The 13,174-nt window shown below is 43.2% G+C and overlaps 1 protein-coding gene across 3 annotated transcripts in view; it reads left to right on the forward strand.

Annotated features, from left to right (window-relative positions):
- The window catches only part of cpvl (carboxypeptidase vitellogenic like), a 106,408-nt gene that overhangs the window by 40,283 nt on the left and 52,951 nt on the right, over positions 1–13,174 (forward strand). For all 3 annotated transcript variants that reach the window (XM_033047413.1, XM_033047405.1, XM_033047422.1), the window contains 5 exons: positions 1,610–1,689; positions 7,063–7,129; positions 9,537–9,659; positions 9,938–10,069; positions 12,273–12,371. In XM_033047413.1, the coding sequence (XP_032903304.1) occupies positions 1,610–1,689; positions 7,063–7,129; positions 9,537–9,659; positions 9,938–10,069; positions 12,273–12,371 (501 nt within the window). The remainder of the gene's footprint in view (positions 1–1,609; positions 1,690–7,062; positions 7,130–9,536; positions 9,660–9,937; positions 10,070–12,272; positions 12,372–13,174) is intronic.

Below are 13,174 nucleotides of genomic sequence, written 5' to 3' on the forward strand. Positions count from 1 at the left end.
TTGCGGAGGGAGGGTGCGGCCAGCGGCGTCATACACACACTAACTACCCCCATTGATATTATATTAATATTATTAATTCACTCCTTTTACCCCATCCCCTGCCCTATCCACTCACGTATAGCCTCCAAGTCGCAGGCGTGGCTAGAGAGGGAGGGGGTAGAGAGGGACACAGAGAGGTACGCAGAGGCACAGAGAGGTACGCAGAGGCACAGAGAGGTACGCAGAGGGACAGGGAGGTACGCAGAGGGACACAGAGAGTGACGCAGAGGGACAGAGAGTGACACATAAAGGGACAGAGAGGAACACAGAGGCACAGAGAGGGTCACAGAGAGGGATGGGGGAGAGAGGGGTGGCGAGAGGGAGCGTGAGTGGGCAGAGAGGGAGGGGGGTAGAGTTTGAGGGGTTGGGGGGTGCGCGTCATCAGGGGGGAGGGCTGGTTCCCGAATGCAATTATCCCTCGCTCCCTGCTGCAAAACGTACCCATCCCTTACCTGTTGCGGGGGGGGCAGTGAGGGAGGGGGGGGGTGGAGTGGAGGAAGGGAACGGGCAGCGGGGCGCGCGTCAACCAAAGGACTGCGTGTTCAGCGGCATCAATCCAGAGCCCGGGGCGGCTGGGCTGCGGGCGGGGCAGGGCCATGGCGAGTGGGCGGCGACCAAGGAATGCGAGTGGGGGAGGATGAGGAGGACGACGACGACGACGACGACGACGAGGAGACGACAGAAAAATGTACAGCAGGCCGCGCGAGCAGACCCATTGTGACGTCAACAGCTCGTTTATTTGAGATTTATTTGAGATTTGTGAACATTTTCATAAATAACTCGAGAAATACACACACACACTTTTAATAGTTACTAGACCAAGTGGGTCCCGTCCCCTCAATGCTCGGTTGCGGGGGGAGGGGGCGGCCTGCGGCGCCACACACACACACACTAACCACCCCCATTTATATATTAATGTTAGTAATTCACTACTTTTACCCCATCCCCTGCCCTATCCACTCACGTATAGCCCCCAAGTCGCAGGCACACCAACCGCACACACACACACACACACACACACACACACACACACACACACACACACACACGAAAGATGTCATTGATATTTCTTATCCCTAAATGCATTTCCTCAAACTTATCTGCATTAAAATCCATTCTTCTCACCTTTTCATCTTTCCCTTGTATCTTTTCAGAACTTTCTTTGCTTTCTACTAATCTATATCCCTTTTCTGTCATCAGCAAACGTATGAATCAGTCTATCCACATTCTCGAACTGGTTACAAACTTACAATCAGAAAAAATACCCATCGAACACTACCTTCTCCCACCACCACCCGAGACAATTTTGTATCCAGTTTGCCAACACATCTTGGATCTCATGTGTCCTACCTTTCTAGACCAGCATACCATGTGGGACTTTGTCAAAAGTGGTGCCAAAGTCCATATAAGCGGCCTATTGCCCTGCCTTCAACAGTTTTCTCGATTGAATTGCAGTACGAGATGTACGGGATTGAATTATGAAAAAAATCCGATTGAATTGCAGTACGAGATGTCATTTTATTTCAACTTAAACATGTTGAGATATTGTTTTATTGTTCCTGGAAATTAGGTTGGCACTGGCTTCAGCTTTACCGACAAGCCTGAAGGTTATGCACAAAATGAAGATGATGTTGGAAGGGACCTGTACAGGTGAGCTTTTTATATTGCTTTAGATATTTAAACTTCAAAGACTTGTCCCTCTATTCCCTAAAATGTATCCTCAGTGTTACCTTTTAAATTTATTATTATGACATTATTAGCTTGGTGTATGTACTGATCCTTTCATAAAGAACAAACTGATAGTGCTTATGACGTGTGATATATTTAAGACTGTGTTAAACATTGTACTGCTTCCAAATTGTTTTCCTTTGATGCCATTAGAATTGTATTTCTGAAGCAGTACAAGGTAACATGAGGTATGTATGGTTTAAATTGGCTATCATTCCAATGCTCGGACACGTTTCCTTCAACTAAATCCATTAGCATTCCCTTCTCATCCCTTCATGTCAAACTTGTTCATCCTTCCCTTAAAGGCATCCATGCTATTCATTGAACCATTTTATATGGTAGTGAGGTACACATTCTCACCACTCTTTCAGAAAGGAGGTTGTGAGTGAATTAATGGATTTCATTTTTGACTGCCTTATACTGTTGCCCTCCTGTAATGATGTTCCCTCTTAATGGAAACGGTCTCTCCACATCCTCTCTTATCAAAACTCTGCATACATCTATAGATCTTCATTAGGTTATCCATCGGCAATCTGTTCTCAGAAGCAAAGAGGCCCGGTATGACCACCCAACAACTACATATACCCTATACATTTTTGTTACAATCCATGTATATCCTCTCTGCATTTGAATATTGGTTAGAGTTTAGACCATATATGGTGACAACAAAAGTTCTCATCGGGTTTACGTAACTTCCCAGTTGTCAATTCTATTCCACCATAAAAATGAACTAGTGCTTGGTTTGATATTTAAATAGTCTTGTGCTAAACTGTGGTACAGTCTTTAATAATTGCCTTAGTTGTACTGCAAGATTTCTAGTTCCTCTACCCAACCAGCATCATCCAAGTAGTAGGTTAACTTTCTCTTCTTCCGACCAAAATGTGCTCCTTTGTAATTTTAGCACTGAACTAGACCAAGTGCAGACCCGTTGGGTCTGTTCCCCCAACGTGCGGTTGTGCGGCGAGGGGGGGGGGGGAAGGCGGCACGCAGCGTCACACACACTAACTATCCTCCCCCCCCCGCACTCACACTAATTACCCCCTTGATATTATATTAATATTATTAATTTGCTCCTTTTACCCCATAACCACCCTATCTACTGACGCATAGCCCCAACTTGCAGTCACATCTAGAGTGGGGGGGGGGGGGGGGGCGGGGGTAGAGAGTGAGGGCAGAGAGAGAAGGGGCAGAGGCAGAGACAGAGACACAGAGAGAGGGGCAAGAGGGATAGGGGGGTGGAGAGGAGGATAAGAGGAAGGGTGGGTGAGGGGGGAAAGGTGGGGGAGGAGGGGAGGAGAGAGAGAGGGTGAGCGTGAGGGGGAGAGAGAGGGGGTGCTGAGAGGGGGGTGAAGTGGGGAGCAGAAAGGGGGGAGGGAGGGTGGAGGGAAGAGGGTAGGGGGTGTGGAGGGGAGGAGGTTTAGGGGAGGGAGGGGGAGGGGATGGAGGGGAGAGAGGGGAGAGAGAGGAGGGGGGGAGAGGAGGAGGGGGGAGAGAGAGAGAGGAGGGGGGAGAGAGAGAGGAGGGGGGAGAGAGAGAGGAGGGGGGAGAGAGAGGGGGGGGAGAGTGAGAGAGGGGAGAGAGAGAGAGAGGGGAGGGGGGGGAGAGGAGGGGGGAGAGAGAGGAGGGGGGGAGAGAGAGGAGGGGGGAGAGAGAGGAGGGGGAGAGAGAGGAGGGGGGGAGAGAGAGGAGGGGTGAGAGAGAGGGGGGGGGGGAGAGAGGGGGGAGAGGTGGGGAGCAGGGAGGGGGAGGGTAGGTGGAGGGAAGGGGGTAGGGGTGTGGGGAGGGGGTCTAGGGGAGGAATGGTGGGGGAGGGGATGGAGGGGGAGAAAAAGAGAGGGGGAGAGGAGAGGGAGGGGGAGAGAGGAGGGGGGGGAGAGAGAGGAGGGGTGAGAGAGAGGAGGGGGGGAGAGGTGGGGAGCAGGGAGGGGGAGGGTAGGTGGAGGGAAGGGGGTAGGGGTGTGGGGAGGGGGTCTAGGGGAGGAATGGTGGGGGAGGGGATGGAGGGGGAGAAAAAGAGAGGGGGGAGAGGAGAGGGGGGGGCGAGGAGAGGATGGGGGGGAGAGGAGAGGATGGGGGGGAGAGGAGAGGGGGGGGGAAGAGGAGAGGGGGGGGAAGAGGAGAGGGGGGGAAGAGGAGAGGGGGGGGAGAGAGGAGAGGGGGGGGGAAGAGGAGAGGGGGGGGGAAGAGGAGAGGGGGGGGGAAGAGGAGAGGGGGGGAGAAGAGGAGAGGGGGGAAGAGGGGAGGGGGGAGGGAGAGGAAAGGAGGGGGGAAGAGGAGAGGGGGGGGAGAACCTAAAAAAACATTTTAGAACCAAAAAAGACACATTCTGCAAGCATTGTAGAACCAAAAGAGACACTTTTTGCAAACATTTTTGAACCAAGCGTTTTAGAACCACTAAGGACATTTACATTTGAGTAGACATGTGTTCAGTGTTATTCACAGCTCAGAGAAACGTGACCCTCTGCCTTCCTCCAGACACTGATTGAGGCGCACCACTTCCTGGTTTTATAGTCCCTCCCCCCTGCCGCCAGCAGGGGCAGCAGAGAGAATGGGGAATTTTGTAAAATCATTAATATCTCTGTCATTTTTCATCAACGGGAAAAATCCTCGGCACACATACGGCGGAGGGGGGCTCTGAGCAAGGTGGCCAAAAATGACGGCCGTAGGTGGCGGCGTTCTCTCGGAAATCGCAGCACAGATGGCCAAAACCGGTCAAGAACAGACTTTTAGTAATATAGATTTCAGCAAACCTTCTGCAAATGTATCATTACTTTAATAATTTTGTGCTGTTCTCCTCAGTTTTGCCTATTCCCATCTTCACCTGATTATCATTATAAATGTAGAACTTTTTTAAATTCAAGAGTGTAAGTTGTTAATGTTATCAATGATCAGCAATGTTTACATCTCCGATCTGAGCAGAACACACTACCCATACTTCCGTGAGCAATTATCCTGTACTCTCATATTCTACTCTCTATCATAAAGTTAGCCTGCATTATTTGTCCTCTGGGTTGTCCATTCCCAGGGTGAGGCCACATGCCAACTGCAGGAACAGCGCCTTGCATTGTGCTTGGGTAGCTTACAACCCAATGGCATAAACATTGCACTCTCCATTTTTAGGTAACCCATAATCATGTTTCCCCCCACTTTTTCTTTCCAATTCGCTTCCCTGTGCCCAACCTGGATGTGCACCTATTTCTCCCTTTTCCCCTTTTCCTCTGTTTTCTTCCACCTATATTACTTCCTTTGGCTTCACATTTCACCCCTCTTTTATACTTATCTTCTTATCTCACACATTTTGACTTTTCATCTCCAGCCTTTGTTTAGCCATCTGCCAAATAAAAACTCCCCTCACTTGTATCCTACCTATCACTTGCCAGGCTTTGTCGTGCCCCCACCTCTCTTCCAACTTTCTCCACCACACCCACCACAATTAATCTCAAGAAGGGTCCCGACCTGAAACTCGCCTATTCATGTTCTTCAGAGATGCTCCTTGACCCATTGAGTTGCTCTATAACTAGGTCTTTATTTTGTAAACCAGCATCTGTCATTCCTTGTGACTACATTTTACTTGTCCCCTGTTTCTGCATTCTTTGGCTTTACTCAGAAGTCTGTTATGGATACTCTATTTGATATTAAGTCCATTACCCGCTCTGTTCCCCCTCCAACAATATCAATTAGCTTGTTGTGACACATACAGCTTTGATTACATTGCCTGTTTAGTGCAGCTGGCCAAAATGAATTTCTGCCACAAATTGTCTTTATAATTATTTCAGGTCTTAATTCAATCTATTCCCGTAAATCATTTTACCTTGTTAGTTGTTTCATTCTGCATTACCAGGTCTGATGGAAGTTGGTTTACATGCAAAATCAATAGGGCTCGACTAACTGGGTGTAGAGTGACTTAGTATAAAGACGTGACCCAATTTCCCTCTCTTCATTTTTGACAATTTTTCCACTTAAACTTTTTTTTTTAAGCTATGCTAAAGTTGATATTTAGGACAAGAAACTGATTTAATCAAGATCACTTTGTTTCAGCCTAGTTTGAAATTCTTAGTCTCGACAAAGAGCCTTTATGAAACTTCAGGGACCAATATTAAATTAATGTTCAAAAAGCTGTTATAAAATGTGGACCGGTTCTTTAGGCATTTGGCTTTGGCTCACTAGACCTTTCCAGACTCCAACTAAAGTTGCATTTACAACTTTCCTTATTTCTCTTGGCAGCGGGAGAGTCACTGCCTTTTACAGCACCAGAGAGGCGAGTTCGATCCTGACTGCAGGTGCTGTCTGCATGGAATTTGTACGTTCTCCTTGTGTCTGCAAGGGTTTTCTCTGCGTGCTCTGGTTTCCTCCCACATTCCAAAGACGTGCAGGTTAATTGGCCTCTCTGTAAATTGTCCCTAGTGTGTGGGTGATCATTGGTTGGATGTGGATGGTGGGTCCAATGGCCTCTTTCCACGCTGTATCTCTAAATGAAACTAAATTAAACACTGTAGCTTATGCACTGCAAAGCACTGCACGTGGACTTTAAAACTAAATTCATTAAAATGGAAACGTTCTAAGCCTTCACTGGTGACAAATAATTATTTTTTATTGTAGCAAAAAGTGTTGGAAGAACTCAGCAAGGCAGGCACCAGTTTAGAGAAAGGTTACGCCTGTCCCATTTCCTCCACAGATGCTGCCTAACCCCATGTGCTCCTCCAGCAGTTTGCTTTTTGCTCAGGATTCCAGCATCTCATGTCTCCATGATTTTATTATGTTAGCGAGCCAATTGGTACCTTCTGCATTACTCTATTGATGTTGTGATTTTACTTGTATGGATAAAATGTCATTACGAATTTTAACATTTAAAAAAAAATTGGTGATGATGGAAATCTTAAACAAAAACAGAAAACACTGCAAATACTCAACAGGTCAGGCTGCCTCTGTGGAAAGAGAAACAGAGTTTAGTGTTTCAGGTCAAAGATGTCGTCTGAGAAGTGTTTGGCTTGAAATGAAGGGTGTTTTTCTTCCCACAGGTACTGCTTGACCTGCTGAGTATTTCCAGCAATTTCTGTCTTTATTTTAACAAGTTAAATTAGTTACAATTGGTACAGACAATGTATGGCTGTCCTCTGTTAGCTGGCTATTGTTTATATATATATATATAATATTAAATTGCATTGCTGTCGTACCAGCATTGATTGGGTTGTGGTTGCTAACAGCCAAAGAACAATGAAATGAAATGCTATGAGTAGACGTTGTTGGGTACAATGGGTACAAGCTTATTCAAAATGCAGTGTTTTTTTGTTTCAGTGCACTAATCCAGTTTTTTCAGATATTCCATGAATATCAGCAGAATGAATTCTATGCTACAGGAGAGGTGGGTAATCCAACTATTTCTGCACACACAAAACAAAACCTTTCCTCAATTGTAACTACATTATGTTTCAAAGTCTGTGATATATCTTGCCTTTCAGTGAAATTCAAAAGTAGTAATATAGTCCACACAAGCATGCTATGTAAATGTGACATTGATGTGCTTTTCTTGTCTTCTGTTCTCCAATTTCATTATGGAATGCACAATGAAAATCTATGGTGTTCCCTGTCTTTGTAATTGTTATTTTAGTGCAAAATCTGACACACTTAGTTGCATCAATTTAGAAACTTTGTGTTTGGATGAAATTCTTAAAACTTCAGAGATTTCTCATTAAAATGAATTATGTAATTTATTAAAAACTTTATAACCAGTGCCTCTATAAAAGCCAAGTATTATTTTACATAATATTCAGTGAAAATGTTATTTACAATGTGAGGGTGGCAAGTGGCGCAGTGGTAGAGTTGCTGCCGCACAGCACTAGAGAGACCTGGCTTTGATCCTGAATACGGGTGCTGACTGTACGGAGTTTATACGTTCTCACTGTGACCGTGTGGGTTTTCTCCAGGTGCTCCAGTTTCCTCCCACACTCCAAAAATGTACAGGTTTGTCAGTTAATTGGCATCGGTAAAACTGTAAATTTTCCCTAGTGTGTAGGATAGTGTTATTGTACAGGGATCGCTGGTCAGCGTGGACTCGATGGGCTGAAGGGCCTGTTTCCGTGCTGTATCTCTGACGTCTCTAACGTAATGTCTAACATCTATTGTGTTCGTCCGGTGAGTCCCATTCCTATTGTATTCTATATGGTCATATTTTCTGGAGTCCACATGGTTCCGTCAATCACACAGAAATGTATAATTTTCAGCCTTTTTTGTAAGGTGAGTGAATGGAAAATCATTAAGCTCCACATAAGAAAGCAACTACCCATGACCTTCCTCTGTACACTCCGGTACTGGAGTCATTGCTCAAATGCACGGAAGGCAAATCTAGCTTTGTCCTCAATATAGATTAAAATTTGCAGGCAATGCTGCAAGATTAAATAACTATTCTTCAGATTAAGTGTCAACCCATCGAAGTGTAGAAGATCCATTAGAGCCGCTTGATGAAGTACAGTGAGTTATCGGTATTCCCACATAGAGTCAACACCACCAGGAAAAAATTGCAGTGATGAACCACCTTCTCTTTATTGTTTTGCTGTGTCAAATCATAGTAAATAACGATCACGTACTGTGCAGCCAATCATTTCTGAGAAATGATATATACATGTTTCTGATGGCCTGTAAGGTGAACTATGATTCTCTTTCCATAAATGCTGCCTGAATTGATGACTATCAAGGGCCTGTCCCACGAGCATGTGACTGCATGCGGCAAGCGCAACCTAACGTGGTCGCTTGAGCCGTACGGCCTCGTGGGGCAGGTCCCACTTCGATCGCTGGAGCCGTATGGAGTTGTGAGGAGCTGGTCCCAACATCGTGCGGGGCTCCGAAAAACTGATACTGTCCAAAAATTCCGCGCGGCAACGGCCTGCCGGCCCGCAGCCGCATTGAGGCCGTACGCACCGCCTCGATGGACGTGCGCAGTGTCTCGACGCCGTACGTCACGCGCGAACTTCTCGCAGACTTCGCTCGAACTTCACGTCAACTCGTACGGGATCACTCGACCTCCGCGCGGCCCCCGCTTCCAGTTTGGTCGCGCTTGCCGCATGCAGTCGCATGCTCGTGGGACAGGCCCTTAAGCAGCATTTTCTATTTTTATACCACTTGAGTTTAAACACTGCATGTTTATGTGAACTATATAGTATGAGAACATTGCACTGAGTTGAGGAAACAACATTCAATTAGAAATTAGACAAAAGTGCTGGAGAAACTCAGCGGGTGCGGCAGCATCTATGGAGCGAAGGAAATGGGCAACGTTTCGGTCTGAAACCCTTCTTCAAATTGTTGGTTTAGAAGATCTATTTTATAGCATTTTACGTTGCATGTAATGTGTACCTGTAACCATGCCAAATTATATCTTTCATTGGACCATCACTAGGCAAAGAAATACTTTATTTGCAGGAACTCCATACATATCAGAATATCAGTTTTATCATGTCACGGATAGAAACAGCGCAAAGTAAGCGTGTGAGCCACAGATTTATGCTGGCCATTAACCAACAATTTACACTAATCTTACATTAATTTCACATGATGTAATTTCACCCCATACCACCTGCTCCCAGGTTCTATCACCCACCTACATACTTGGGGCACTTTACCAAGAACAATTAACCTATCAGCCCACACATCTATGGGTTGTGAGAGGAAACCGAAAGAAACCCACATGGTTACAGAAATAAATTGCAAACTCTAACGACCAAGTAGCAGAATCATGAATGTAATAGCAACTTCAGTTGTTTTGTATCTTTCTTTAGTCCTATGCCGGAAAGTATGTGCCTGCAATTGGTTACTATATTCATATCAACAACCCCACTGCCAAACTAAAGATCAACTTCAAGGGAATTGCCATTGGAGATGGACTCTGTGATCCTGAAGTAGTAAGTGGTTTTGCTATAAATTAAGCAGCGTACTTGAATTATAATATAATTTTATCATGATAAAAGGAAGTCCGTTCTCAGACAACTTCCTCATAACTTTAACGCACTAATTTTTACCATATGTTCATCCAGCCAGTAACGACTAGATTGCTTTAAATTAGACCTTGCTGACCATGCTGATTGCAGTCTTTGACTTTGAAAAATCACTCTGGTACTTTTTGAAATAGAATTTTTGTAAAGTGACAAAGTTACTCCTTTGTTGTGTATCTGTTACCCAGATGTTAGGTGGTTACGCGGAGTTCATGTACCAGATTGGGATCATCGATGAGAAACAAAAGCAGTATGTCCAGCAGCAAACAGACAAAGGAGTGCATTACATCCAGCAGAAGAAATGGGTGGAAGCCTTTGATGTATGTACCAGGGCCTTGGTATTGGCCTCAAAATTAGAAACATCTGAGTTCTGCAGGGGTCAGGGCAATGCATGATGGGAGGTCAGAGCTTTGCTGCTTGATGGCACATTGTTCAATTTAAATGCAATCAGTGTTGTGGCATTCTAATGAACTCTCTCCCTCTCCGAAGCTTTTCCAAAATGTACGATAATCAGTATTTCACGACAAGAACAATTCTAAATTATACCTCTGCGTTCTAAGTAGCATCTTTCTGTCCTGATCCAAATTTGACACTGGATCAGTGAGCAGAGTACAGATGCAAAGTATAACAAACAGGACAGTTCTTGTGATGTGAATATTAAAAAAATATCTGTCTGTTTCAACTTTGCTTGGAACACTGAAGGAGGAGTAATGATAATGATATTCCGTTCTTTCAATAAACGGCTTTCACCTTATCTAATTCATTGTTGTACTTACATCTACATGTCAAAATTGATTGCCATTCTTACAAAAGCAGACTAAGCTGTACAATGAAGATGGACACAAAAAGCCGGAGTAACTCAGTGGGACAGGCAGCATCTCAGGAGGGTGACGTTTTGGGTTGAGACCCTTCTTCAGACTATACAATGCCTATGTTTAACTCGTATAGATCTTTTCAACCTGCTGGAATGGTACAACTTAATCTTTGCGTAACTTCCCATGAATAGCTTATTCTAGATGTACCTTTTCCAAAATCACACAGCATCATAATTTTTTTTAATGTCTGTATTTCAAGCTTGCACAAAAATAAAGGCACATTTCAACAACTTATGATGCAAACTTCTATTGTTCTTATAAAGTAGATCTTCCACAATTATGTTTGATAATATTTTTCATGGGACGAAGAGAACAATTTTCTTTCCCTAAAGGTATATTTTTGCTAGTTTTCTCTTCCACCTCTGAAAGGTACTGATGCATTTCTTTTTCTCTTTCATTACGTGATGCAACCATCTTGTCTTCACACGAAATTGGTGGCAAATAGCATTCCGGCTTGTAAGACATTGTAACCAAACCCAACTCTATCTCCATCTTTTACAAGCATGCTTCCAGAAGAAGTAATTAGATAATGTTTTGTTGTAAAGGGCCTGTCCCATTTAGGCGACTTTTTAGGCGAGTTTTGGGTGCATTCCAAATGACGTGCGGGTTTGTCAGTTAATTGGCTTCTGTAAATTGTCCCTCGTGTGTAGGATGGAACTAGTGTACGGGTGATTGTTGGTCAGCATAGACTCGGTGGGCATAAGGGCCTGTTTCCACGCCGAATCTCAAACCTAAACTAAAGTAAAAACATAGGAATGTGAAAGATATCAATATTAATCATATAAGCTGCTACTTCGACTTAGCATCTAGCAAATTTGAGTGATGCAGCCCAGATATTGAATTATATTGGAAAAGGAAGTTCTAACCTCATCCTACCTCTGTCCCCACTTGCCTTGTTATCAATTATCTTGATAAAACTAAATGATTTTGTGTTAACCTAATTCTGTCATTGATAGAATTGCAGACATAACATGTCCGACCCATTACAATCCAAAAGTTTTCACCCTAGTAAATATGCCTTAATGAGAGGCGCATTAAGACGTATTGTAGTTCTGTATCATTGCGCGCACTTTAATTATCAGATAGTTTGGGAGTATTTGTACTTGCACGAGGAATACATCTATCATTCCTTCTTGGAGGTTGATAAGATGGTCCATTATTCTCTTGTGCAGAAGTCAGTAGTTAGTACTAATTTGTAGTTAGGAGTTTTTATTTTAATTTGTGCTGCAGGTAGGAAGATCTTCAAATAAAAACATTCTTCAACAATCTCTGATACTGATCAATTTATTTTTTTTAAATGTTTATTATTCACTTTGAGTGTAATGCAACTTTTCAGGTGGTAGTGCACTTCAAGTAGAACAAGATCTTGAGGAGATATTAGCAACTTAACGAAATTCAAAATGTCATATGCAGCATGAAACTTTTCTCAACCATCCTTCTTACAATTTCAAGGTAAAAGCAATGAATAAAAAGAGATTGAGAACTCTGACAACCTGATTTATACTTCTGTTTGATTCTGATATTTAGGTTCCATCTATTTGTTTAACATTCTTCAGTTCTACTTTAGAGCGAACAAATGAATTGTGATAATGCTAAAATGATGACTTCCTGGATATAATATTCCATCTTTTCTGTTTCTTCACTTTAGGTTTTTGATCGTTTGTTAAATGGAGACACGATTGAATATCCATCCTATTTTGAGAATGTCACCGGATGTTCCAACTACTACAACTTTCTCCAGTGTACGGTGAGTGACTGGAATCTAAACATTTTTTATTTTATTTATTTATTTATTTATTTTTAAATTAGAAGTACGGTAAGTTACAATAATACACAACACATATGTCTTAATACATTTTTTTGTACCGCTTCATTTTTTAAGCTTTAAGAAAAAGTTAGGAGTAAAGAAAGTAAGGAAAGTGCGCAAGAGTCGTGAAGGTGCAAGAGAGTGTTGAGAAAAGAAAGCCCCTTAGAAAAGAAGTTAGAGAAGGAAGTAAAGAAAGAAAGTAGACCCTAGAAAAGAAGGAAAAAGAAAGGAGAAACAATCACTCTATTATAACATTAAACTCCGCAGAAAGGGAACTCCCAACCAAGTCTGTTTTTGTTGTTGTTTTTGTTGCCAGATCCTGGCACCATTTATTTATTTATTTATTTATTTTTAAAATTACTATTGCACCTCATGCTTATAATAGTTCCAAAAACGTACACCACGTCTTTTGGAATTGGTCTGCTTTGCCTGCTAAGAGGAATCTCATCTCTTCCAGATGTAGTGTTTCAAACATATCTGATATCCACATTTTTATTGTTGGTGTGTGCGCATTTTTCCAGAATTTAAGTATAAGCTTTATTCCCATTATTAGCCCATAATTGAGTAAATTCTTCTGAAACACGTTTAGTTCAGGGTTACCTTCCGATATTCCAAAAATAATCCATTCTGGTTTTGGTACCAGTTTTATTTTAATTAATTTTGTAAAGATGTCAAATATTTCATTCCAGAATCTATGGTAGCTTCTTGACACAGACATTTATCACAGGGAATCTAAACATTTC

The sequence above is a fragment of the Amblyraja radiata genome, chromosome 2 (genome assembly GCF_010909765.2).
Source record: "Amblyraja radiata isolate CabotCenter1 chromosome 2, sAmbRad1.1.pri, whole genome shotgun sequence".
Classification (NCBI taxonomy): domain Eukaryota; kingdom Metazoa; phylum Chordata; class Chondrichthyes; order Rajiformes; family Rajidae; genus Amblyraja; species Amblyraja radiata.